The sequence below is a fragment of the Petaurus breviceps genome, unplaced genomic scaffold (genome assembly GCF_028583685.1).
Source record: "Petaurus breviceps papuanus isolate PSGF00001 unplaced genomic scaffold, PetGlider_PUasm1.0 186, whole genome shotgun sequence".
NCBI classification, from domain to species: Eukaryota; Metazoa; Chordata; class Mammalia; order Diprotodontia; family Petauridae; genus Petaurus; species Petaurus breviceps.
In genome coordinates this window covers 22619112-22644587 of record NW_027185798.1, presented here as the reverse complement: position 1 = coordinate 22644587, position 25476 = coordinate 22619112, and the positions used below count along the sequence as shown (strand labels likewise).

Here is a 25476-nt window from a genome sequence, read left to right as displayed (position 1 = left end):
GGGAAGCAGGGGTTTAAAAAGCCTCAGAATAGTACATGAGACCAGGTTTCGTAAGGCACTGGGGCAGTAGGGCATCTGCCACCCTTACAAAGTAGACATGTCTCCCACTCCCACTCCCACTCCATTTAGTTAAGAGCAGGCCAAAGGGCATCGGAAGGTGACTCGGCTGAACTTTCCAAATGTAGTTATCCTATTGATCAAAAGGCATTTCTGAAGTTCTCACTGTGTACCCAACACTATTTCCATGTGCACGAATAGTGTTAAATATGGAGGATCATCCTTTTCCAAAGGAGAGCAGAGAGGGGCTTATGTAGTTCAAGTGACACTTTATTTTGATTTGTGTCTATTTCCTGCTACGTTGACTTGATCTGTTAACTTGGGGAGATTCATCGATGGGCTTCCCCCACAGGACACTGATCAACCACCCATACCTATCTTAGCTGGGAAAAACTGATCAAAGATATTTTGTCCAAAAAGTAGCCTTCTGTCACGCCTTTCCATTTAAATGTCACTTTCCTCACATCCCTGTGAGGTGTAGGGTTTTGCAGGGAACAGATTAAGCACCTTTAGTTTCTCTATCCAGGAGCCGCCCCAGTTTAATTAGGAAAAGCACATCCTTTGGTTCTGTCCCAAGGATTTTGCCAGCCTGATAGAAGACTTTTCTAAGTAATAAACCAAAAATTGTAGGAAACATTCTCATTCTAGAGTCACTAAATAATTCACTTTAATTATGTTAAAACAAAATCCTCAGGGGCGGCCAGGTGGCACAGTGAGTAAGAGCGCCGTCATGACCTGGGATTGAATCCAGGCTCTGATACTTAGCACCACACCCAGAAATAACTGGCCGTGTAACCTTGAGTTACTTAACCCCAATTGCTTAAAAAAAAAAATCCTCTTCCCCTACCATGGTGATTGCCATACCAGGATTCTTATGGTTTAAAACAGCTTTTGCTGAATTAGCAGCTATGAAAGGAAATAGTTTATCCATTACTACCTAAAATATCTAAATGCCTAATTTGAGCTTCTGTGAGGCTCTGTCCTCCCATCATCAGCCTTCTGTGCTACTCAGCCCCCTTTGGTCAGCCCTTAGGTTAGTAACCTTCCAGTGTGCAGAATAGAGCCAGAGGCATTGAAGGAAGCCCACGGAGCTGTGTTCTTTAATCTTCCCTACCTATCACTGCTCTCATTTTATTTTTATTTTTAAAGGTTTGCTTTCCCTCTTTGAATCCTCTTTGCAAAAAATGGGACCATTTCTACTTCTCTCCCTTAATAAGCATTCTCTTTTTTCTCTCTTACCCTTATGTTCCTTTAGCATTAGAATCATCTGCCTTTGTAAGCTTTCTTTTCCTTAAATATGGTTTTCATTCCTTTGCTATATATTTTCCTTCGTTTTATCTGGTTTTGGTTTGGTCTTTAAACATCCATCTCAATTTGACTCATTTCTTGTACTTGTTTGTCTTTCCTGCCTTGTGCCACACCCCCAGCGAGTGATCGGTCAGTATTTATTAATGCTAATGATGATGATTTAATAGGACAGGTGTTGTTGGCATCATCCCTACAGACCCTGCAACTAGTAATCATGGCTTCCCAAAAGCGAAAAAGGATTCAATTAAGGTCCCCGTGATTGGAGGTTAGTTTTTCTGTGATAATTGTATAGCTGTGTTCTCTAACATCACTCATAGACTCAACTGGGAAAGGCATATCCATGCTTAATGATGTTAAGTTGATTCTTCTGCTCCCTTAAAAATTTTCTGAAATAACAAACAGTCCCAGCCTAAAGGTGGCTGAACAGTGTCCGATCTCCACATTTACTTCATTACCTTCATGGATCTCTTTCATTAGTCTAAGGACTTCAGCCGCAGATTCACTTAGCACCCTCTCCTATGGCACCATCCTGGCCTCTGACAGATACTTTTTTCCCTTTCATGGCCCAGAACCAGTCCTCAAAATCACCTCCCAGCTGCCATTTCCAAACCATGATATGTAGGCCCTCCCATATATATAAACACACTTTTGGGACTGTCCTGCTTGCTTATGTTTGTATCTCAGAAAATAGCACAGTCCCTCACCAAATGCTTTATCTATCTCTCTGAAAAAAAATTCATCACCTGGTATCCACCCTTCTTATGATGAACCTTTGGACCACAGGTCCATACCTGAAACCTTTGCAGTTGGTTAGAATCTGCCAGTCCTTGTCAAAGGCCCCAGGTCACCTCCGTGCTGTCTTTGGGTGATGAGGCATCAGAGCAGAGCTCCACCAGTTGGATGTTGGTATTATCCAGCTGTTTGCATTGTGGCAAGAGGCTTGTTACTGGGGTATGGTTGGCTGCCAAGCTTTAGACTATTAGATTCCTAACCTTGTCATCTGTATTCCTCCTTTGCTTTACATTGCATTAAGCAAAGCCTTTTTTGATCATTATGTGTATTGTTTCTCATTCCTTAGTCTTGCCATTGTTTTTTTTTTTTACCATTATAGTTTTGATATATGCAAGCCTCTTTTCCTTTGTCTTTAGAAAGTCTCCCCTCTCCCCAACTTCTTTCTTGCCTTTTATTTGTCTCCTTGAGAACTTTTTCTTTGCCTCCACAAATCTTTTCAGGAATCTAGCAGGATCCCTCTGGCCACCAGGCTTTTGGAGAACCCTAGTATTGCCACCAACCTAAAGATACATTGGAAATCTGCCTGGGATAAGTGATTCTACAGGTGATGTGGTCAGCCCAGGCAGACTCCCCCATCTGAATCCTTGGCTCTGGGGCACCGTGTTGGTGTGGTTGGTATTTTAATCTGTAGGGAAAGGGGACTCTTTGTGTGGCAGCTTTTACAGGGTGAGATGAAAACACAAAATCTATTGTGTTTTCCCCCTACTGAACACAAAGCTTTAAACTTATAGGTTATGGTTGGGATCTGGTAAGCCCTGGGGTGTAGGGAGAGTCCTGACTCTTAGGTGACTTTTATCTTATCCTTGATCTCTTCCCAGGCTCCTGGCTGGGATTTTCAGCTGTTTATGCACAGAAGCAAAGACCCTTTTTTCCATCATAGTCCTTTGGTCCACTTCCTTTCCCCAAAACTGCCAAGAATCTCAGAAGTAAAATGTTTCCTGGTTTAGTTCTTTTTCTAGAAGAATGCAGTGTGGCACTTACCTGTTTTTAAGGTGAAACCATGGAGCCCGGGCCCTTCAGTAACTAAAACAATGGTATTGTAATTATATTATGGCTCTTTAGGGGAGGGAAGTTAGAAAGAACAAGGAAATTAAAGAGCAGTGGGAAAAGAGACAAGTGAACTGACCCAGGAAAACACCCCCAAACAAAGCAGCACTTGGGGTAACACCCCCATCCTGTGGCCTGTGGGGGTGCTGCCTCTGATCAGCTTTTTTTAATCTTCATTGGAGTTTTGCAATTGTAGGCATGAGTGGAGTCATTACCGCCTGGTACCTTCACTGGGAGCTTGATGGAATTAAGTTGAGTGTATTTAGTATGAGATTTCTCTTAAATGTTCTTCTCCTCTATCACTTTGTAAGCTATATAGCCAGAGCTGAATAGCTGATCTCCACATTTTTGCCTTTCTTCTTAGTGGTCCCTTTGCCCAGCCTAATCTCCCTCCTCTATGTCCATCTAAGTCTGAAGTTCTGCTCAAAGACCAGATGCTTGAAAGTCCTTCAGTGACTTCCTTGAATGGTTCTTCAGTCCTGCCTCACAATGATCCTTTCCCTTACTTGAAATTACTACCTCATTGAATGTGGTCTGGAATTGTTTTATGGTATCTAATATTATATATAGACATCTTTGCCCCCTTACTAGACTATACTCCCTGAAGGCAGCAGTCTTGTGGTGATGAGTGAGAAAGGGGAACATTTTCTCCTTCCATCTGTAGTTAGCACAATCCTGAGTATAAATGTGCTTAATAAATGTTTTGTGAACAAAATGATTCACTATGTATCTTAGTATAAATCTTAAAAACTACCTTGACACACAGAGTATTTGTAAAAATTCAGGTGATGTTGAAATAAGCCATTAAAATAGTCTGAAAGATGACTTTAAATCAAGACATCTTGAGTTAACTGACTCATGAAAAACATACTATCTAGAGTGACCTCTTTTCAGTCTGAACAACTTAATTCTTACAGTGCCTTAGTATGTATAGTTGTAAAGACTGCCATCAGCAATGATGGCTCTATGAGAATCACTTCAGTTACAAGTTCATTAGGGCACTTGGCTGGAAGTTAAATCCAAGTCATCAGGTAGGCTTCTACTAATCTCTCCAAACCTCAAGTTTCCTGCTCTATCAAGTCAGATAATACTGTGTTGTGAAAATCAAGTGAAATAATATATGAAAATGTTCTGTAACATTAGAGTGTGAGCTGTTATATCTAGGTTTATAGAGTGCCTTCCGTTAACTATTAACATGGCATTGCTAGTTACAACAGATTTGGAAGAGAAGCCCAGAATTATTCTATGTTAGGACCTACACAGTCAAAATCATCTCCTGCCATTACAATTTTTTTTTAATGCTTTGTATTTCTAATACCTGTCTCATGAAATCTCTGGGTTGGAAGCTGCCTTGAAGGACTTCTAATTCCGTCTGCATCTGAATAAGAATTCCTCTGCCATATCCCTAGCAAGTGGCCATCTAGCATGCTTGAAAAGCCTTGCTGAGCTCCCCAGGCAGGCTGTTCCATTGCTGACCAGCTCTGAGTGTTGGGAACCAAGATCTGCCTTTTCCCCAGCCTTATATCATCCCTTCCCAAACTCAGAGACTCCACAGGACCTGGAAGGAGACCTTGGTCCTAAAGCAGAGAGTACCCTCTCCCTTGGTATGAAATTCACAGGCAGCACAGAAGGTTCACAGCACTTTGGAGAATCACAAGTTGACAGGGGTTGGGGAGTGCCTTTCTCCATTTTCTATCTATTATCCTTTAACGTGCGTATGTGGCCGTTAAATGGAGTGCCACTGTGGTTACTTCAGTGCCCTTGGGGGTGCTAGCCATGTGGGACTGTGGTATATACTGCTTAGTTAGGGGACATAGCCTTCGCCATAATTTGGGGACATCTCTCTCCGAAGAATATGGCTCACTTTGGCTAGGGTGTATATCTCTTCTTCCCACTGACTCACACTCCATTTCAGGTCGTTGCTTCAGGGGGCTCTGCAGAAACATCTGAAGTGAACTTCAGTTAAGAGAGGGACAGACATGAAGGGCATGGCCCTTTACTTCTCAAAGCTGATGTCCTGGACCCCAGGAGACCCTATTTTTGCATCAAGCCTCCTCTGTGCGTAAAAAATAAATTGTAACAGCATGAAAAAAACTTCCAGCTTTGGAACTTTTCATGAACTAGCTGAGGCAGCCCATGATGGAACTGACAAATGGAGGCAGGTGGAGGTCAGGAGACCCGGCCTCTGATTCTGGCTGTGTATTTGTGTGGAAAGTGAGACAAGACATTCAGCCTCCGTGGCCTCATCTAGTTTCCTCATATACAGAATGCAGGAGTTGGGCTCGAAGACAACTTTGGAGCCCTGAAGTTCTGTTACTCCAAATGATCTTAACCAAGGACTTAGAGAAGTGTGCTGTCTTCCCACGCGGCTTCCTGAACACCTTCTTTTTACATGGTAGTTCACATGCCAATACTTTACACTTGTATCAGACTTTCCAAGAAAGTGTTTTGTATATCCAGTGTCTTTTTTTTTTTAAGCAATCAGGGTTAAGTAACTTGCTCAAGGTTACACGGCCAGTTACTTCTGGGTGTGGTGCTGAGTGTCTGAGCCTGGGATTCGATCTCCAGGTCATCCCAAAGTGCTTTGTATATCATCTCATTTGATTTTCTGGCAACACTGGGAGGACAGATAGATTGAGGAAAATTATTTTATTAGAAACAGGCCTAGAGAGACAGTGTACACAACAGTATAAAGAAGGAGAGCAAGCCAACAACACTGAGCACTGTAGTAGTGACCAGGAGCTTGGCTTGAAAATCCACTTTCCTCCTTTCTTTGCAGAGGTGGGGGACTTTGGGTACCAGATGTTGCATACATTGTCAGGTTTGGCTCATGTGATCGCTGGTTTTACTGAATTGCTTTTCTTTAAAAAAATTTTTTTGTTGTTACAAGGGATGGCTCACTAGGTACAGGAAAAGGGAGAAATATATTCTGAAACAAAGGGACTGTCAACAAAAGTATAAACAAATTGTATTAAAAGAAAAGAAATTGGGATTCATTAATTTGGTCTGGAGATTCCTAAATGGTAAATGAGCAGTGTCTAGTGGGAAGAAGCAGAGTGTCCATGTGCTCAGTCTGAGGCACCAAGGAATAAATAGAAAGGAAGAGGAGGGAGGAGGTGAGAGTAGAGGGCGAGAAATGAAAGGGAAAAAAGGAATCACAGAAAAGCTCCATCTGGGTCAGGAGATCTGAACTGGGGATCCATAGGCCCCACCCCCCACCCCATGGAGCCTGTAAAGGGATTTCAGGGGTGTGTGAATTTGGATGGGAAAAATCTTTGTTTCAGTATTCTTTGTTTCCTTTGCAGTCGGGGTCTGTAGACTTCACTAGGCTGCCTACGGGGGAATGGAATGTTTAGCTTACACCCAGACGGGCAGTACTAAAGGACTCCCAGAGATTGCTTCAGATGCTAAGCCTTGCTGTCCTGGGCTTTATTTAACACTCCCAACGTTTCTCCTGTGTTGATAATTTGATTAAAGAGGAAATTGGGAATCCTAGCTTCAGAATGCCTGGCTCCCACTTTTAGGATGCCGTGTGGTCTTCATGCACCAGCATGAAGCCAGAGGTGAGCCTGATTCTGCTTCCAGCTCTGCTGCTGCCAGCATCATGCAGGCCCTTGGGCCCGTGGATAAGCCGCCTTCCCCAAGAAAGGAGAAGAGCTGAACGGGGCAAGCCCCTCGGGTCCTTCCCAGCCCTTGTAATCTCTAGTTGACTAGCAAGGCTTAATGAAAAAACAATCAGACCCATTTTCCATAATCATAAAAAAAAGTTCCTGAAAAATGAATCTGCTTTTTAGTTAGAAAGCATACAGGTCTTGTTGTTATGCTAGGGCCCCAAGGAATCGGAGACCCCCATTTATTATTGTTCATTTGTCTCAATGGCTGTGCTGTAGCAAATCAGCACATTTTGTAATCTATATTTTATGCAACTACTTAACTAATTACTGCAATCAGCAGCAATTTATTTTATGACTGTGCTGTTCAGTGGAGTTGGTGAGAACTCTGAGGCTGCCACACGATGCCTGGTATGTTTTTCATGATCATATTTTTATTGACTGACTTGAATAGGCAGAAATGTTTAATCTGTTCATGCTCTTCTGAAAGCCCCAACTTTGGTCCCAGATTTTCTCTTTGCCCAGTGCGAACGTGAAAGGCCTTGGCAGGGGCTCTGACCCGATGGGAGCCCCAGCTGTTGTAGAAGCTGCCCCATTTAGAGGGAGTGAGGCCTGCTTCTGCTCTTATTTGGGAGCCCCTCATTAAATTACCCAGAGACAATAATCAGATAGCTGCTGTTCAAGTTAATGGCACCTCTGAGCCCCTGTCAAGAGAGCTTTAGTTAACATGCAGCAGAGCTGGAGCGATGCAGGTCCCTTTTCAGCCCCTCATTTAATTTAAGCTGCTTTAGTTGGCATGGCAACTGGTTGAGACATCTGGGAGACATTATGCTGGGGGATTGAGACTTAGGAGGATTTGTAGCAGAGCAGAGCAAAACTCTTACGAGAGTAACACGTGTTACTTCTAGGCATTTTCAACTGCCTTTTTCGTTTTAGAACTTTGGTGTTTGTGGCCTTGCTTAGCAAAAAGCCCAGGCCTGCTTTGTTAAATGAAAACTACCAAGAGGTCCTTTACTTTCTAACAACTTCACAAGACAGACTTACTTTTACTAAGTGACTGTTTGGAGGGCTTCAGAAGGAGCCTGCTCTTTTAAAGAGATTGCACATAGAATGACGAGGAAAATGAAAAATGCAGTGTCCACGAATGTGACCAAAAGTGGAGCCTAATTGTAAGGGTGGGCCTCGCCACGGGGAACCAAGGTGGACGTAGGAACTGCATTCTTCTAAAGGTATTTGGAGGAAATTAAACAGTAAGTAAAGACATTGAGGCTGGGAGTTAGAAAACTAACTTCACAGTATATAACTTGGGGTCATATCCTGCCTTTGACACATACTGAGTGGGTGACCTCAGGTAACTCTCTTCTCTAGAAGCTCCCTCCACCAATGAAAGTATACACCCCCAAAATAAAAATGCCTGAAGTTGCTGATTTATAGAAGATAATGTAATATATTAAATAAATGAGTTAAAACCATCTTATCAATTCCAGTTTTACAATCCCAAACTCTGCGGTTTTTGATTATCTTTAAAAAGCCATCCTTGGGGGGAATAAGGATAGAGGGTGCTAGAAAGTAAAAGTATTTTTTAATTTAAGTTGGAGAATAGACTGCTTTTGATACCACCAGTCTGAAATGATTACTTGTGGATGAGAAGCTTTTTGGAAGGTTGGATCCGATTTTTCCAGGTCAGGGGCCAGAGAAGGTCAGTGACATCATGGTCATTTGTGCTGAGCAGAGGCAAGAATGGTACTGGTTTACATTTCATCTGGAATGGCGTGTATCCATGTAACCTCAGTCTGGAGGAATTGTCCTACCATGTGAGACCATTTATTTTGTTATTTTGCTTTGAAGAAGCAGATTTGGGAATCTCCTATATAAAGGTACCCAGATCTGTAAAGATAGGGAGGAATCTCCCCACAAATTACAAAGAGAGAGAATTTATTAAGGCCTTCCTGTACTCTGTGTGTGCTGGGGATACAACAAGCAAGTCAGCCCCTGCCCTCAAGGAGTTTCTGTTCTACTAGGGTTGATTGTTGTCCTTTGTGCTCAGGGGGGACCAAAATGACCTCCCTGTGTCAGGGTCAGGGTCCCCTGTGTCCAGCTGATGAGACCAGCCCAGGCTCAGAAGGCTCTCGCCCAGGTGGGGCATAGAGAGTGTATATGAACACTTGGGCTGAGGGTGTCTCGGAGGCTGCGCGTCTCATGTTTCTTCTGAGCTTTGCTCATAGAGCACAGTACCCTCTTTGGCGCGGGCATGCTCCAGTTAGGTAAGACAACACCTAACAGGGCCGAACGGGGCTGTTGGCCTGGGGGGGGGAGGGCGCGGGTAGGGTGATGCTCCACGTTCAGCAGCCTGGCTTGGAAGCTGTGGTTAGGAAGTGGCATGGGGCACTGCGAGCCTGAGCAGAGTTCAGAGTTTAGGGCCAGAAGAGTGATGCCCAGAACACAGCCTGCATGGTGGCCTGGGGGGTGTTTCTATTTTGTCTTTGGCTGCTCGTCTGCCTTCAGAACAATAGACCATCTTACCCACCCCCACACCAATGTTTTTTCTTCCTTCCTCTGTTTGAAATGTGGTTACTGATAGGAGGTGGAAACACACACAAACACATGACATTCTGTTTCATATTTATTCTTCAACTTTGGCTCTCATCAATTTGTGCCATTTTTAAGTCAAAACAAGATTTTCCCAAGTGCCAGCACTACCAGTTCAACCAGATCCCTCAAAAACCAAGATGTTTCCTCTCCCCTGCTTGCGTGGGCACCAGCTGTCACCAGCAGCAGGGAGGTTCTGGCGCTGCAGCCCGGCTGGCCTTCTATTGATATATATGTGAGGCCACATCCTGAAAAACCCTCTTCAGTCCTGGCAGAAGCAAAAAGCCTGTCAATAGAGTCAGCAGACGTGCCATGCACCAAGCGCAGGGATGGACTGCGCTGAGCAGCCTTCTGTTGAGTCGGGCTTTTTAAGGAAACTGTTTTTTGCTCCTTGTTCTGTTTTCTTTGCTTTGGGGTGTGTTGAAGTTCTTTCCTGGTATTACTGTATCCAGCCTAGCTCCCTTTACAAGTTAATTCTGTAGAACAGTGTCCTTCAGAGTACCTCCTGTCAGTTCTCAGCGGAAGATTTAATAGTAGGCACTCTTGGAATTAAGTACCTGAGCATTAGTTTTCTTCCTAAATGGGACAGGTTTATTTACATAGGTTTTTAAGATAACTGTGCTGAACACTTGTCAAACAAGAGTTTCCAGACCCCTTTGGTTTGTGGCAGTGCCAAGGACCCCAGGGCTTCGACCAGGTCTTCAAGGTCACCTTATTCTTTAGATGCTTGTTGGGAGACTTTTCCCAGGACTCAGAGCCAGCATCTTGGCTCCAAGGCCAGTATACTTTCTATTACAGACAGTTCCCACTTTACATAAGTGGACCCTTCCGCAAACCTCTGCGTAAAGTGATCTTTACGTAATCACAGATGTAGGAAAGGGAGGGAGGGAGACTGAGAGGGGGCCATGTGGCCGTGGAAGGAGGGGCTGGCACAGGGTTCAAAGACACATAGGGGCCAGAGATAGAGAAGCAAGAGCATTCAGAGAACACTGGGGTGGGGACCAGCCACATGGGGGCCTGACTGGAATCAAGAGGAAGAACATGCAGGGGCCAGACATGGACACATACAGGAGAAGATGGATGACATTCAGGATGGACAGAAGACACACAGGAACTGGACACATCCCCGCAGGTGGGTGGGCACAGTGGGGCAAAGGACTCTTCTCCAGTCACTGGAGGTCCCAAGCCAGGTCCCCTATCTGACCCAGAGGCAGCATCCATTCTGCTTTCATTTGGGGGGGAGGCGGGAATTTGAAGGGGGAGGCAGAACGTTGAGCCATGGGGACAGGAATGGAGAGAGATCACAGTCTAGTACAGTAAAGTTAACATAGGGGTTTTTTTTGGAATGCAGATCTCTTTCAGAATTCTTTGCATACTGTGAATTTACGTGAAGTGAGGATTATCTGTACTTAGGATACTGGAATAGGAGAAAACATGAAGGAGCAAAGGAAAACCTCACGATTGTTGATAGCTTGACTGACAGCTCCTTCTCCCCCTGTCTCTTGTCCAGAGTCAGAGAGGACAGGAGTGCTGAAGTGGCTGTGTGTCTATGAGAAGGGGCTCTCGAGGGCCAGGCTGCTGCCCTGGGTGACCGGCTCGGTTGCTTAGGAGTAGGGAAGCCTGTTTGATACATTCATTGGAAAGTCCTGCTGACTTCAGTAAGCCCCAGAGTTTCTGTTCTAACAGAACCATTTCTGGGGCACTCAGGAGTCTGTGGAGGCCGTCAGTCAGGTCCACAGTCCTAGCTTCAGCTAAGTTTGCCTCTGCTTACGTCTTCCAAGTCAGATCCTTCGAGGAGCCAGTAAAGCATGTTACAGACACCACCTCATTTGGTCCTCACAACCATTCTGTAAAGTGGCTGATGTTATCCACATTTTCCAGATGGGAAGATTGAGGCTCAAAGATTGAAGGAGAGTGCCCCTAGTCACAGCCGGTGAGCATCTTAGGCAGGGTTCAGGCTCCGGTCTTCTGCCATGCTGCCTGCGTGCCTGGGTATGACTGTCCTGTCCTTACAGGGAGAGAAAAAGGGACTTCTCCATTCTCTCTTAACCATCCATCTAAAGAGCCCTGGGTTTGTGTGGATCCTGGCTCTGCTACTGACTGCCTGAATGACCTTGGGCAAAACACTTTGCTTTCCTCCCCCCTGCCTTTTTTTAACCTAAGTCTCCTCATCTGCAAAATAAGGGGAAGGAAGGAGATCATCTACAAAGCTCTTTCCAGCTCTATATCTATAATCCAGTGAACCCTTATTATTGAATTACCATCCTAAAGCCTTTCTGACTCAGCCAGAAAAATCAAAGGGGACACTGAGCTCTAGACAGATTCCATACGTGTTGGGTATGACTAGCTTGAGAGTCACTTTTCTGCTTCCACGTGACCTTCCCTCTTTTCCCCATCCATCTTAAGACCAATTGAATATTTGTTGACTTCTTCCATGCAAGTGACTGGGGTGGGGATGGGGTTGATGCCAAGAAGCTCTTGTTCCTGCCTTTCAGGAGTTTACTTGGGGAGGTTATATAAACATATGGAAGACCTGAAGAAAAAGGTTCATTGAAATACTGGGGTTGGGCAGGAGGTGGAGGTAGGGGCTTACATAAATAAGCATCATCCTCTCCATTTTAAGTCAGAGAATAGAAGACCCAAGAGATGCCAAGCCCAGGGCACTTTACCTTTAGATCAGGCTGCAGTTTTTCTCTTGTCTGGTCTCTAGTTGGGATAACCAAACCTACTCTGTGTGAATTCTGAGAATGCTCCTGTGTCCTGGTCTTTTATCATTTTTAGGACAGTCATTTGGGCCTTTTTCATTTTATGGTGCTGGCTACAGAAAAGCTAGGCAGTGGTTTGCTTTTGGTGACCTTTCCCTTAAATGTGAACAATGTTATTTCATTATGTCAGTCTTCCATTTCTTGAAGGCTGGAATTCTGACCTTTCTCATGCAGTGCATGAAGAAGTTTTCTCCTGATAAAGCTTCAGCCCTGAGAGTGCAAGTTTTTCTTAGCACTAGTGAGTGCTTCCAGGGGTTATGAGTGACATTCTCTGAACTGTCCTTAACTTCTAACCCAAAGATATGTTGTCACAGAATTGATGCAGAGTGACCTACATAAAATTATCGTCTCTCCTCAACCACTCAGCTCAGATCATGTCAAAGTTTTTCTTTATCAGATTTTACGAGGTAAGATTTTTTTTTTTATGTCTGAAGGAAAAGAAATGACAATCTCAGTGAAAGTTGTGTTTTTCCTTTGACCTTTACCCTGGCCTTCCAAGACTTTCCTGCTCCAATAGGCAATTCATTTTTGACATAAGCATATGTAACCAAGTTTAACATTTCCTCAAAGGCTCCCAGGCTGCCAAGAAGTTCTGTGATAGTGACAGCAAAGATGGAACCATACCACTTATCAGTTGAAGCACATTGATTTGGAAGAGGCAAGTCTGGAAGAATACCTTGCCACATAGAATGACCAGATGGAGGAGGGCCATGAGCTTTTGACTAGGACTAGCACCAGGTGCCTAAATGAGAGTGTATCTGTGGCCTAGAAACTCACCACAGAGCAGCAGAGGAGTCCATTGAGACATCCACTGGCCTAACAAAGCAGATGAGGAAGTAATGGAACCAGCTGCCTAAATGACTGTCCTGAAAGACTCACTGGCCAGAAATGGCCACGCCGGCTTGAGCAGGATGAGCATGAAGAATCTTCTTGGAAGTTCTGACTTTTTAATATTAATCACTGAATTGGTGCCTGGATGTTAGTCCTCTCTCTTAACTGAGTTTTGCTCTTGTAAGACAAGATGTGTGACTCAGCTAAAGGTCAACAGAAACCTTTTTTCCCTTATATGAGATTTTTTTTCCTAGAGCAAATAGAGTTAACATTTTCCTTAAGGAAGATTTAAAAGCTTCCTCTCGAAGACTGGGAACCGCTAAACCAGAGGTGGAGAACCTGCGACCTCGAGGTCACATGTGACCCTCTAGGTCCTTGGGGTGGCCTTTTGAGTCCAAGTTTTACAGAACAAATACTTTTATTAAGAGAATTTGTTCTTCGAAGTTTGGATTCAGTCAAAGAGAACCTAGAAGGCCACATGAGACCTCAAGGCTGGAGGTTCCCCACCCCTGCCCTAAACCATGATTATCCATAAATTCTGCCTAACTATTGGGAACCTTTTTTTAGCTTGTTTTCTGTTCTCCCCCAGTCTCATTTAATAACCTTAAGGGACTCATGTGGGGAAGGGAAGTTGCTGCTTTTTTAGTTAAAAAAAAAAAAACAAAGAAAAAAAGATTGGCTCCCTAAAATGTTCCTGGAGGTCTGACAAGGACCTTTCTGTAGTAATATATAAGTTCCTAGTGTTCAAGGTAAAGAATGAGAGAATGGTCCTGAGAATACAGCTGGTGGAGGGAAGAGCCTGGGTCGGAGTTTCCCTGAAGAGAAGAAAAGCCCTCACTTCAACTTGTGGTTCAAGTAGACTTCAGAGAACTTCCCATCTCCAGGGCCCACATAGGAGCCATGTGGGGAACTGAGAGTGATCAGGCCAACCTTAGTGTCAGAATCACTGTTGCAAATGTAGCCTCAGATCATCTGATGAATTATAAGGCATCTCTGAAGAATGAAAGCCTATAAGGACTTTTTTTTTTACTTTGTATTTAACTATAATCAAAGTGGCCACAGGACTGGGTCAGACTTTTCATCTTACTTATTATATACTTGCAAGGGAACAGCCCAGAATCTCCCCTAATAATTGGTTGGACACCTAAGCCAAATTTTTCAGAATCTCTCATTGTATTAGAAAAAAGCATAAGCCTCTGACATGGATTTGTTGTTTCAGGTTTGAAATATCTTCATTCTGCCGGCATTTTACATCGTGACATTAAGCCAGGGAATCTCCTTGTGAACAGCAACTGTGTGCTTAAGGTAGGCTCTTCAGTTCATTTTAACTTCTATGAATATCCGGGCTTTTAACAGCAATCGGTTTTCAAGAGGAAATTGCTAAGGTGTTTGTCATTCTTTTTTTAAAAATAAACTCCAATTTTTTCTGTCCCATCTCACAGAAAAATACTAACCCTAATAAATATCTTATTCATCTATTAGGGTTAAGCATGTTTTGTTTTGACACATGTCAAGTTTTTTCCATTTTTTTCTCCCTCTAGTGTTTGTATTGGTAGACTTGAAATTGAAATAAGGTACATAAAAGGCAAATCTTTAAGTAAAGTGACTGCCTTTCCCATCTCCAAAGAAATGCGTGTTATCAGGATTAATCATTTGAACAGTAATAATTCATTCCTTGAGTCCATATTTGGTTCCACGAGGCAGGAGGAGGCACAGGAAGGGACATCCCTCTCGTATTATAGATGAGGGAGGTTAGACAACTTTTCCAACAAGGTCATACAGGTAGCAAAGGTCTGAGGTGGGATTTAAGGCCACCTGACTGTCGCCCAGTCCAGAGGTGGCTCAGAAACCCACTTAGCAGAGAAGCAGCCTCAGCCAATCACCCGTCCAGGCCGTCAGCCAGCTCTAACTTAGCCATCCTAATGAGAGCTGAGGGGTATGTCATGTTCATCTATAAAGAATCCCGAAATCCCGTTGAAATAGTTAACTTTGGCTTCTTTCCCCACTGTCTGTCCAAATACTGAAGTTGGCCTATATGTCATTCTTTGTCATTCTTTCCTTTCCCCAAACCACCTCCTAGTGTGTGAATTAGCAGCAGAATTTCCCAAAATCAGGTGGCAAAACTGCAGCCTGAATAAGCTACAGGCTGGATTCTTAGGTCCCATGTAATGGACAAACCATTGTATCTCCTCCTCAATCTGTAGAAATGGGAACCAGGCACCTGCTGGGAGCCACGTCACTGTTATACATTAGATGACTTGGCAGTGAAAGCCAAATGACATTGTCACGTATTTCATAAGTGGCTTTTATGGCATGTTGCTTAATTCTACACAGTCAATACTTTTACTATTTCAACTGATGTATTTAGAGAGGAAGAGAATTGTTTTTTAAAATGTTGCCTACTTTAAGAGTAATCATTACTGTCATTACTGCTTAGCTTGTTGGCAGTTAAATCAAGCATTCATGTCAAGTGTGTGAATGAATTTCATTTTATGATTTTAAATGCTTTCTTCTAACAACAGGCCAGCTCCCTTTAAATGCCGGCAAATTAAAATTCCTGTCCATCTGACCCCGTTGAGAAGTGGAAGAGACTTAGAACTCCTTCTTTTCTCCTCCCTCCCCAAGAAATGGATTCAGATGTTTTTAAAGTCCTCAGCTTCAGCAGTCTGAGATGGTACAGTTAGGTCTGGCATAGAGATCCAGAGATCTGGCTTTGAGTCTTAGCTCTTCTATCAGTTGAGTGACTTTGGGAAAAATCACTTGTTCCCTTATGTTCAATGAGGGTTGTATCAGGTGATCTCTGATGTCCCTTCCTTCGGTCTTAAGATAAGAAATCATCCAAACCTCTCATTTCACAGGAGAGAAAACTGAAGCCTGGGAGGATGACCCCAACCTCCCAGGTCCCCTGATTCCAAATCCTTTGGACTCTAACATGCAGTCCTATTCTTTTCCTATTCTTCATAACATATATTAGCTGGAAAGAATGCTTGTTTCAGCTTGCCTAAAAAATAAAACTCCTGACCATTATGTGATGAAGTAGTTTTCTTCCAACTAAATTTCTTTTTTTTTCAAGACTGTGAAGCCAAAAGGGTACCACAAAGGTCATTCAGTCCCTGCATCTGCCCTGCTGGCACTATGCCTAGCCTTAGGTGAATCTCTGAGTTCTTTTCAATGACTCTGGGGGACGGAGATCCTGCAGCCTGCCTCAGGAGCCCAGCCCCAAGCTCAGCAGCCCTTACCAGGAGAGGCTTCCCTCTCACCAGCCTGGTGGGACAGCAGAACGGGACTGTCTTGTGTTCTGGTTGTCGCTCGGCAGATTGAACAGAGAAGGGTTCTGTACAGAGCTTGCCTGATTCCTGCCCATGAATGCATGGCGTTGATTTTCCTAGCTATTTTGCTCCTGTACACTTTACTTCTAGCAATGTTAATAGAGGAAAAAAAATTACTGCTGAATGAACCATACAAGGATGGGACACACTGAAAGTTTGCCCTGCCCCCACTGACTTACCATAAAGGGCCACATTTACCAGGCTAGAGAACCTACTGAATTTGCAAATGTATCCATAATAATTATTCCAACGCTTTTTAATTGCATCCTTTCCTGTGTTGAGCATATTTAATTTCCTGTTATGCAGAGGATGGGTTATTGAAAATGTCAGTCGCTCATTGGTTATCTGATCATTGAGCCCAGCTCGTCCTACAGGTAAGATGCTAAAATTGGATCCAGGCAAGGCTGGTGGACCAAACACGTGATCGGCTTCTGAGCCAAAGGCCATTTTTTAAAATGATAGGTACATAAAAAGTAGAAAGGAGATGGGGGTTTGGGTGTCTTTTTTCAAGTCTATGCTAAAATTTTTTTTAATTTTTTAAGGTTTTTAACTCCTAATCATTCAATCTACATTCATGCTTTAAGCACCTATTTTTCACACTGTGCTAGGAATTAGGAATACAAAAATAAAGAATAAAATAATCTCTCATTCTAGAGGGCATGTACAACATAAATACAAGGTAATGGTTAAGAAAGGAGGTTACTAGCAGTTGGGAGGGTCAGGAAAGGTTTTGTGAAGGTGATACTTAAGTCTTGAAGGAAAAAAGATTTTGTGAGTTAAAGGTGAGGAAACACATAAGGTGTGGAGATGGGAAAAGGCTTGCCTTGATATGAGGCACAGAATTCAGAGCCAAACTCCAGGGACAGGGACCCAAAGGTGCAGAAGGGATGGTGATGTAGAATGAGCTGAAAAGAGAAGTCGTGGCCAGGCTGTGAGGTGGACTGAATTCCAAACAGAGAAGTTGACATTGGGTCCTTGTGGCAGCCTTCAAGAGGGAGGACGTGCATCCCAGAAGCACCTGAGCACTTTGAGGAGGTTAGGTTAGATCAGGGAGAGAGCCGAGAGATCAGGTACAAGACCATCGCAGCATTGCATTAGTTCAAGTGAGAAATAATAACTGTTTGGACCAAGGTGGTGGCTGTGAGTGAGTGTAAGTGTGTGTGTGCATGTGCGTGTGTGAGAGTGTGTGTGTGTGCCTGAGTGCGTGTGTGTGTGTGTGCCCGAGTGTATGTGCCTGTGTGTGTACATGTGTATGAGTGTGTGTGCAAGTGAGTGAGTGTGTGTGTGTGCCCGAGTGCATGCGCCCTCGGTGCTTCTGTCACAGGGCTGAGTCTTAAGGAGGCCTTAGTGCTGTCTTGTGGACACATTAAGTTGGAGAAGTCTGTGGGACCAACATTCAGGGAAGACTGCATGCAGCTGATGAAGTCACCAGTAGGGAGAGAAGACAAGAAGACCCAGGGCAAAGCCTTGGAGAATAGCCCCAGTTAGAGGGCATAGCATGGGGGATAAACCAGCAAAGACCAATGGGGAGTGGTCAGACATAGAGGAGGAGGAGGGAGCAGAGGGCAGGCAGCAGGAACGGGGCCAGACTAGAAACCTTTGGATGGAGGTGACTTGACCTACATCCAAAGCAGACTGAAAGTCAATTATTTCTTCTTCCAACAAATGTTTATTGAGCTCCCGCACTGCACTAGGCCTGGGCTGTGTGGGGAGAGAGCCACAGGACTAGTCTTACTTTGTCTCTCCTTGTTTTGCTTCAGTCACCAGTCAAAAAAAGTTTAAAAGAGCTAAAGAATTTACTGACAACAGCATTTTAAGTGGAAGGAAAGGAGATTTAAATGACTAAGCAAATTGTTCTTCCTCCCCATAAGATCTATTTGTGGAGTACTAATCATAGGTATTTGGTATTAAGCACTCTTATCAAGTACCAACGTCCATAAAAACACATTTTAACCTGTTATACATGTAAGTAACATATGCCAGCATTTTGTTTGAAGCATATATTTGAAAGGTCTGATAATTTCAGAATCACATCTGAAAAAAAAAAAAAAACTTTTCTATTTAGATTTGCGACTTTGGATTGGCCAGAGTGGAGGAATTGGATGAATCCCGTCACATGACTCAGGAAGTTGTCACTCAGTATTATCGGGCCCCCGAGATCCTGATGGGCAGCCGTCATTATAGCAACGCTATCGACATCTGGTCTGTGGGCTGCATCTTTGCAGAATTACTGGGACGAAGAATATTGTTTCAGGCACAGAGTCCCATTCAACAGGTATAGATATGCCCTGGCCCCTTGATGCCATGTTACCTAATTGATTCTAGACAAATCTAATTGCAGATATCACTGAGAGAGTTAGGGTTCTGTCATCTCCAAATCAGAGGGACTTCTAGAAGCTGCTGCTTGTGTCAGGTCTTTGGATGTACTGTGCTCATTAGATTCTGCTATAACATTTTGCTCAAAATGACAAGAAATAAGTCCATCTTCTTTCTCCCGCCGCCTCCTCTGTTCATTTCTTTGAACCATAGATGTTTTTGTAGTATTGGTGCTGCTGCTGATCCCATTTAAAACCCCTTTAAAATGTGTTCAGTGAAGTTAGGAAAATTCACTTTTTCTGTGAGCTTCAATGTTGATGTCTCTCATTTTGAGCAATTAGGAAAGGTGACATTTAGTTGGTGAGAGAAGATATTTAAACACTTTGGGCCCCATAGTACAGCCAGAATTCATTAAAATGCAGATTCAAGGAAGCATTTAAAGCCTTCTGATTAAAGCTGTGTGGATATATCTAAATGAACTGGGATACCATACTTCACTGATAGTATTTCCAAATATCTGATTTTTAGACAGGCCTGCATCTCTAGAAACAATGTGTGTTCTCACTTAACAAAAGCATCTCTTTTGTGTCCAAAACTGTAAATCATCATATTAGGGAATGTATTTGTCCTGTTCGGGAGTTAACATGTTTCTCAACTATGTGTACACACACACACACACACACACACACACACACACACACACACACTCTTTCTCTTTCTCTCAAATTCAATAGCCATTGGAAAACCATCTGGAAGTTGTACTAGAGTGGGGTCTTTCTGTTCTAAAAGTGACTTACATTGTTCCATTCATATTCAACTTTAGCCATGTTACTGTTTTTAAAACTTCTACAGAGTATGAGCTCAGCAGTAAAGGTGTGATGTGTGCAAGGCTCTTAGTTCAACAGGAAGGCTGTTTTACTGCACCCATTAGTAAAGTAACCGTATAATTGAAGCCAGTTTTGAGATATTTCAGTACCTTGGATATTCTGTGCATACATGTGGCTTTAATAGAGTTGATTCTGTTCTAAATTTAGAGAACAGAATTTAACAGGTGTTTTATTAATATCTGTGGTCTTCATATTTGCACACAAGGAGTTTACATTATAAAACTAATATTAGTCTTTTAAATGTGGGAATCCTTTAAGTGAAAAATAAGGGGTGAAGTCACTGAAAATGTTCAGTGAACAAAGATCTCAGGCTGCCACTAAAAATAAGTAAAGCATAGCTTATGCTGGCATTTAAAGCTTAATTCTCTAGAGGAAGAAGAATCTTGTTTTTACCATTCAGAAATGACCACTTGGGGGATCCCCATATGTGTTACCAGGAAGGGGGGGGCTTATAAAATAGTGAAGAAAATCCAATTTCCAATTGAACATAACGATTTTGTGTAACGTTTCCTAATGCTTTAAAAAAGAATAGAGTGAGATAGATATGACAGACCTTCATATAAGAACTTTATTAAACAAAGATCCAGCCCATTTGGGGCAGACTTTGCCAAACGTTTCATTATTTGTCCTAATGAGCCTGCTATTTCTTATCAACAGTAGCTTGATGGTTCTTGTAGCTTATAAAAGTGTCATCTAGTCCCCCTCAAAAAAACAAAAGCACCACCTTTGGGAGAATCTTCACTGCTGCAGAGACACATCTCTGCCATGTGTCTCCATAATCCCCAAGTGAAGTGCTGCAAGTCTGTCCTGGGTTCTATTCAGAACCCAAACTTGTGCTTCTGCTTGGGGATTCCAGAGAGAGGAGTAGTCCAGAATCACATTCTGTTGGTAAGACCTGACCAGGATAGAGCATAATTGGGGCAGACTAAGGAGATTGTAACAGAACGTCTGTAGGTTTTGAGGCAGATGTTAAGATAGATGGCTGTGTATAGGGACGGGCCATCTGAATTGTGTTCCCAAATTTGCCTAATATAGACTGTCCTCTAGGGTGGGTATAGTTCTTTGCCAGCGTAGGAGAAGGCTGTCCTGACTAGAGTGTAAAATATCTATCTTGAGCCAAACGTGGAGAGTCCAGCTCTGACCTCAGATGTAAAGGCTTTGGGCCATTAGAGCTGGATGCTCCTGAGGGTATCTTACCTGGCGAGTCTGCTCCATGTGTCCAGATCCAGCCCTTCTCTCGTGTTTGATACTGGTATCAGTCCTGTCCAGGCCCACTGTAGGTCCTGTTATGCCCAGCACGGTAGGGGCTGACTGCAATCTCTTTAGCAAGTCTATTTACATGCCATCATTAATGGCATATGGATAGGGTAGGAGAGTGTCCAAACTGGAGCTGTCTAACCTTTATTGTTTATTCTAAGTAGGCTAGAAAGGGAGAATTTATTCTTGTCTCCATTGACTTAAACATGAATTTGAATGCTCTTCTCCAAGCTGTCTGTGAAGCCCTGATTCCAGAATATATTGTTGAAGTTGAAAAATAATGGGGTGTCTCCCAGACATGGTGACTGTCATCTTTTTTATGTCTGCTTACAGTTGGATTTGATCACCGACTTACTGGGCACACCGTCACTGGAAGCAATGAGGACAGCTTGTGAAGGTGCAAAGGCACACATACTCAGGGGTCCTCATAAGCAGGTAAGGGACAGAGGGGGAGAATAGCTGGTCTGATCACCATCTGCTAAGGCAGCGACAAGGGAGCGTTAGGATCAGAGTTCATAAGCCCAGGGCAGAGCTACAGGATTCTTTCACTCTTGTCATGGCAACACATCAGATAAAGTTTTGAAAACTTGTCTGGACAAACAGAACAGTCAGCTCCCAATGCCACGACAGAGCTTAACAGAATGCTGTGCTGACCTTGACCATACATTGCTGCCTGATAATTTGATGGTTTTGTTTGACATTGGAAGTTGTCTCTTCAGTTCTAAGGAGTATTTCCTAATTCTGTCTCGATATACTTTTCCAACCATTTCACTTATAGATTTTATTCTTGTAAGTTCTCTCTGACATGTCCAGGGCCATTTTTCAGTCCTTAGCTGTGTGACAACAGGTAGATCACTCCCCTCACTAAGGCTCAGTTTCCATCTTTTCTTTTTTTCAACATTAAATGACATGTAAGGTACCTTCCCTCTCTAATATAACTAAGTTTTCTCTCATTATTAGTGTGGGACTAAGGTGAGCCACAAGGGTGGAAAACAAAATTATGTCCCAGGACAAAGAACCAGAACTCCAGGCCATTTTTTTTTTCAGTTTTGCTCTTTCCTTGTGTCATAAACCCACTTCATGCACAAGTCAAGGCATCGCCTGTGATATCATGGGTCCTCTCATAAAATGAAGGACGAACAACAACAAGCCAATGTGGGCATCCAGAGGAGGCTGCCCCGTGTCCTGAAGCTCCGTGTCCTGAAGCGCCGTGTCCTGAAGCTCTGTGTCCTGAAGCTCCGTGTCCTGGATTAATTGCATTAATCCAGAATTAGGCTGTGAATGCACACTGCCCATGGGGCACCTAAAGAGGCACACAGACGGTCCTTTTTTCTCTGTCCTGTTAATGAGCACTTCCCTCATCATCTGCGGACCACAATACCAAAGAATTGTTCAGGACTGCAGAAGCTTGAGGCATGACCTTTGTGACAGTCACAAATTGGGCCAGACAGAGACTGAGGATTAGGCAGGGCTTCCCAGGCTGCTGATTCTCCTCTGTGTGGTCGGCAGCCACCCTGCAGCCCCTGTTAATGATCAAGGACAACAGACTGAGTTCTCCCCCTCCAATGAAATTTAGGGACATAGACAAAACCTTCTCTTTGCCAGGCTTTTCCCTCATGTAGTCACGGATCCAGTGTCATTAACTCTCCAAGACATAGTTTTTACTTAGGTTAGGGAAAATAGGAAACCATTCAATATCCTTGGTAAAAACCCTAACCAGCAACTATGTAATATATTGGTCTTTGTACAAATCAGCACATTACACCAAAGCTAGTACCAGATAAGTGTTTAACTTTGAGTATATAACTAAACCGTGAGAGCCCATTCTAAAACACCAGTTCATCGGTGTTTTCTGTAAAACACCAAAGTATCCTGGTACACATAAACCTGCTTAGCTAGCTAAGTAAAATGCAGTATGGTTTGTCTTCTTTTGCCTTTTTTGTTTCCCAAGAAGGTAATATGATCATCACCATTTGTGGCTTTGTTAAGAGCCCCGGATTTTACAGCTCATACCTTTTCATTCCTGAGAAAGGTTTTTTAAAGGGTAAAGAATAATAAAGCTGTATTCTCTTTTAAAACCAGTGAAAGCCCATAAACACAGGTGTAGGCTTTTGTGTTCTGAGCTGTGTTCCAACAATAGCCACCCTCCTTTGCTGTTTGTTTACTTCAGAACCGTTAAAACCCATTTGATAACTTAACAGTTGTAGAATATTGTGACAGTGGAGGGAAACGTGATCCAGAACTGCTCTGTTTGGTGAATGGACGGAGAGCTCACTTAGTGAGCGCTTGCAGGGATGGTGTTCTCAGAAACAGGGAAATCATGTCTTTCTCACAAGATTGTTGGGCCAGTCCATCTTGCCCAGCAGAGAGTGAGCTGAGAAGGGAGCCCTGCTGGGCATCAGATACTGCCACAGGCCTGCCCTCTCCACAGGGTAATGCTGCTGCTGACCTCCCAGCATGTTGGTCTTCTCACACGTGGCAGATTTCTCCCTGAGAATGTTCCTTCTGGCGTCTGAAATGTAACTGAGGGCATCAGGTACAAATGTGGCCATTAACCAGTGACTTCATAGGAACCCGTCATTGACTGGAATCAGGGCTCCCATTGTGCCTAGGAGGGAGACTCACTCCCTTCAGACCCCCAACTCTTGTAGCCTAGGCTTGAGACTTTATGCTTCCCAGCAGCTTGTATTTCAACACTGTCTTGTCTAGCAGGGGGTGGCACGTGGGCTCTTATCTGAAGACCACCGTCCCTTGGATTTCAGTAGACCCACCTGGGAAGGATTTATAGCTATGTTTACAGAGTGTAAATTGACCCACATTTTTCTGTATAAACATTCAGCTCTTGCTGATATAAAGTCGGCCTTCACCCCCATAGCCATATTACAGCAGAGGTTCCTGGAGTGACAGCCACAATCAGAGATCATGGTACCCTCTGCAGTGTAGTGGGGGCTGCTGTGTTTATACCAAGAGCTGGGTTCAAGAGATTGTGTGTGTGTGTGTGTGTTCATATCCGTGGTTTGCTTGTCAACCCCTGTTTCAGCAAAGACATCTTTAAGACCTTTCACATGGCTTAGTACACCATGACGTCCAGTATGGCCTTGTGCGATGCTTTGTTGTATTTCTTTAAGGGCTAGGACAGAGGGAAAGTTGTACTTGGAGAGTTGCTGGCACCTTCCAGATGATCCTCTCAGTGGCCCTTCTTTACTTGAGCCTCCTTGATCCAACTCTCAGCCTGCTCTTGCTGTCTGATGAGGATTTAGGCTTCAGTGGAATGACTTAAGACTCCCACTGCAGTTTGGACTCTCCTCCCATAGCATTCAGTAATCTGTTTCTTCTCCCGCCTTCCCCACCCCCGCCAAAAGCTGTTATGGAGTCTACCAACATCAGGAAAGTCTTGAGTTCTTCTAGGTGCTGTGTCCCCTCCCCCCAGCCCTGACCGCTCCACTTACTCCTTTGAATCCCAGGCTTCCTTGGAGCATGGCCCTGTCAGGACCCTGAGGCCAATACCCTGTAACCACTCCTGGCCTAAGAATGGTGATGAAGGCTACAAGGATTCAGGAGAGGTCCCTGGTAGAGCTCCTCATGCAACTCTCAGAAGATCCCTAGGACAAGGTAGATACAGATGATGCTTCACAGAAGCCCCGCCCTGCCTCAGGTAGCTAAGACCCATTAAGATTTGGGGAGGTGACCTTTCTCCCACCCAGGACCAATTTTCTCCTTAGACAAGGCCACTCTGAAGATTCTGAGCACCCTTTAAAAGGCGCCCTTAACTGATACAACTTCTCCTAGCTACTAAGAAATCTTAGCTGCATAAAAATTTAGGTATCAACCTATCAGAACACACAAAAGACTTGTATAAATTCAATTACAAAGAGCTTCTTAAAGAAATAAAGAACAACTTAACTGACTGGAAGACTATTTAGTGTCCGTGGCTAGACTACCAGTATGATGAAAATGACAATATGGCCAAAGCTTTGCACTTTTAATTCCGTGCCAGTCAGATTCCCAGGGAATGCTTCACAGAACTTAGAACAATAACAAAATGCATTTGGAGAAATCTTGGCTGTTGCTTCTCACCTCGACCTTCCCCACTGACCATGCCTCCTTTTGCTCCCTAACTGTAAACTCTTTTCTACCTGCTTTATTTTTAAAAATCTCTTCTCCTCTTATCTTGTCCGGGCCCCTGCCTTGTCTTTGTCATCATCCTTCACCTCACCTTACCAAGGCCTGACTCATTAAGCAGGATCCCTGTGCCCAGACTGTGATACATTCCCCCTCCATCCATCAAACAAGTCCCCAGAGTAACCTGGGCAGCTCATGTTAACCCCTGAAGTGGGATGTGACCTGTGGTTACCATTGAGGCACAGCCAGAAGATGTGACTAGCACTGGTCCCTGCCCCTCAGAGGAACAGACACCTCGGGACATAACTGCGGCACTCCTTTCTGGCTTCTGTGGACCTTTGTGCCCTTCTGTCTTCTTGAGTAGGTGACTGGTCTTTTTCTCAAATAAATACAGTATTTCAAAGGTGAGATTCTCCGACCAAGGCCCAATGAAACTATGGCCAAGATGGACCTAAACAGTCTAAAGGGGTGGGGAACCTTTGGCCTCCAGGCCACATGTGGCTTTCCAGGTCTTCAAGTGCAGCCCTTTCACTGAATCCAAACTTCCCAAAGGATTTGTTCTGTG

General features: G+C 43.8%; 1 protein-coding gene across 2 annotated transcripts in view; it reads left to right on the top strand.

Moving 5' to 3' along the window:
* Nucleotides 1-25476, top strand: part of NLK (nemo like kinase) — a 127507-nt gene that overhangs the window by 87271 nt on the left and 14760 nt on the right. For both annotated transcript variants that reach the window (XR_011168656.1, XM_069089840.1), the window contains exons 4-7: nt 12470-12576; nt 14220-14305; nt 18395-18604; nt 21123-21224. Coding sequence is in view for 1 of the 2 variants with exons in the window: in XM_069089840.1 (XP_068945941.1) it covers nt 12470-12576; nt 14220-14305; nt 18395-18604; nt 21123-21224 (505 nt within the window). In the remaining variant the exon portion in view is untranslated. The remainder of the gene's footprint in view (nt 1-12469; nt 12577-14219; nt 14306-18394; nt 18605-21122; nt 21225-25476) is intronic.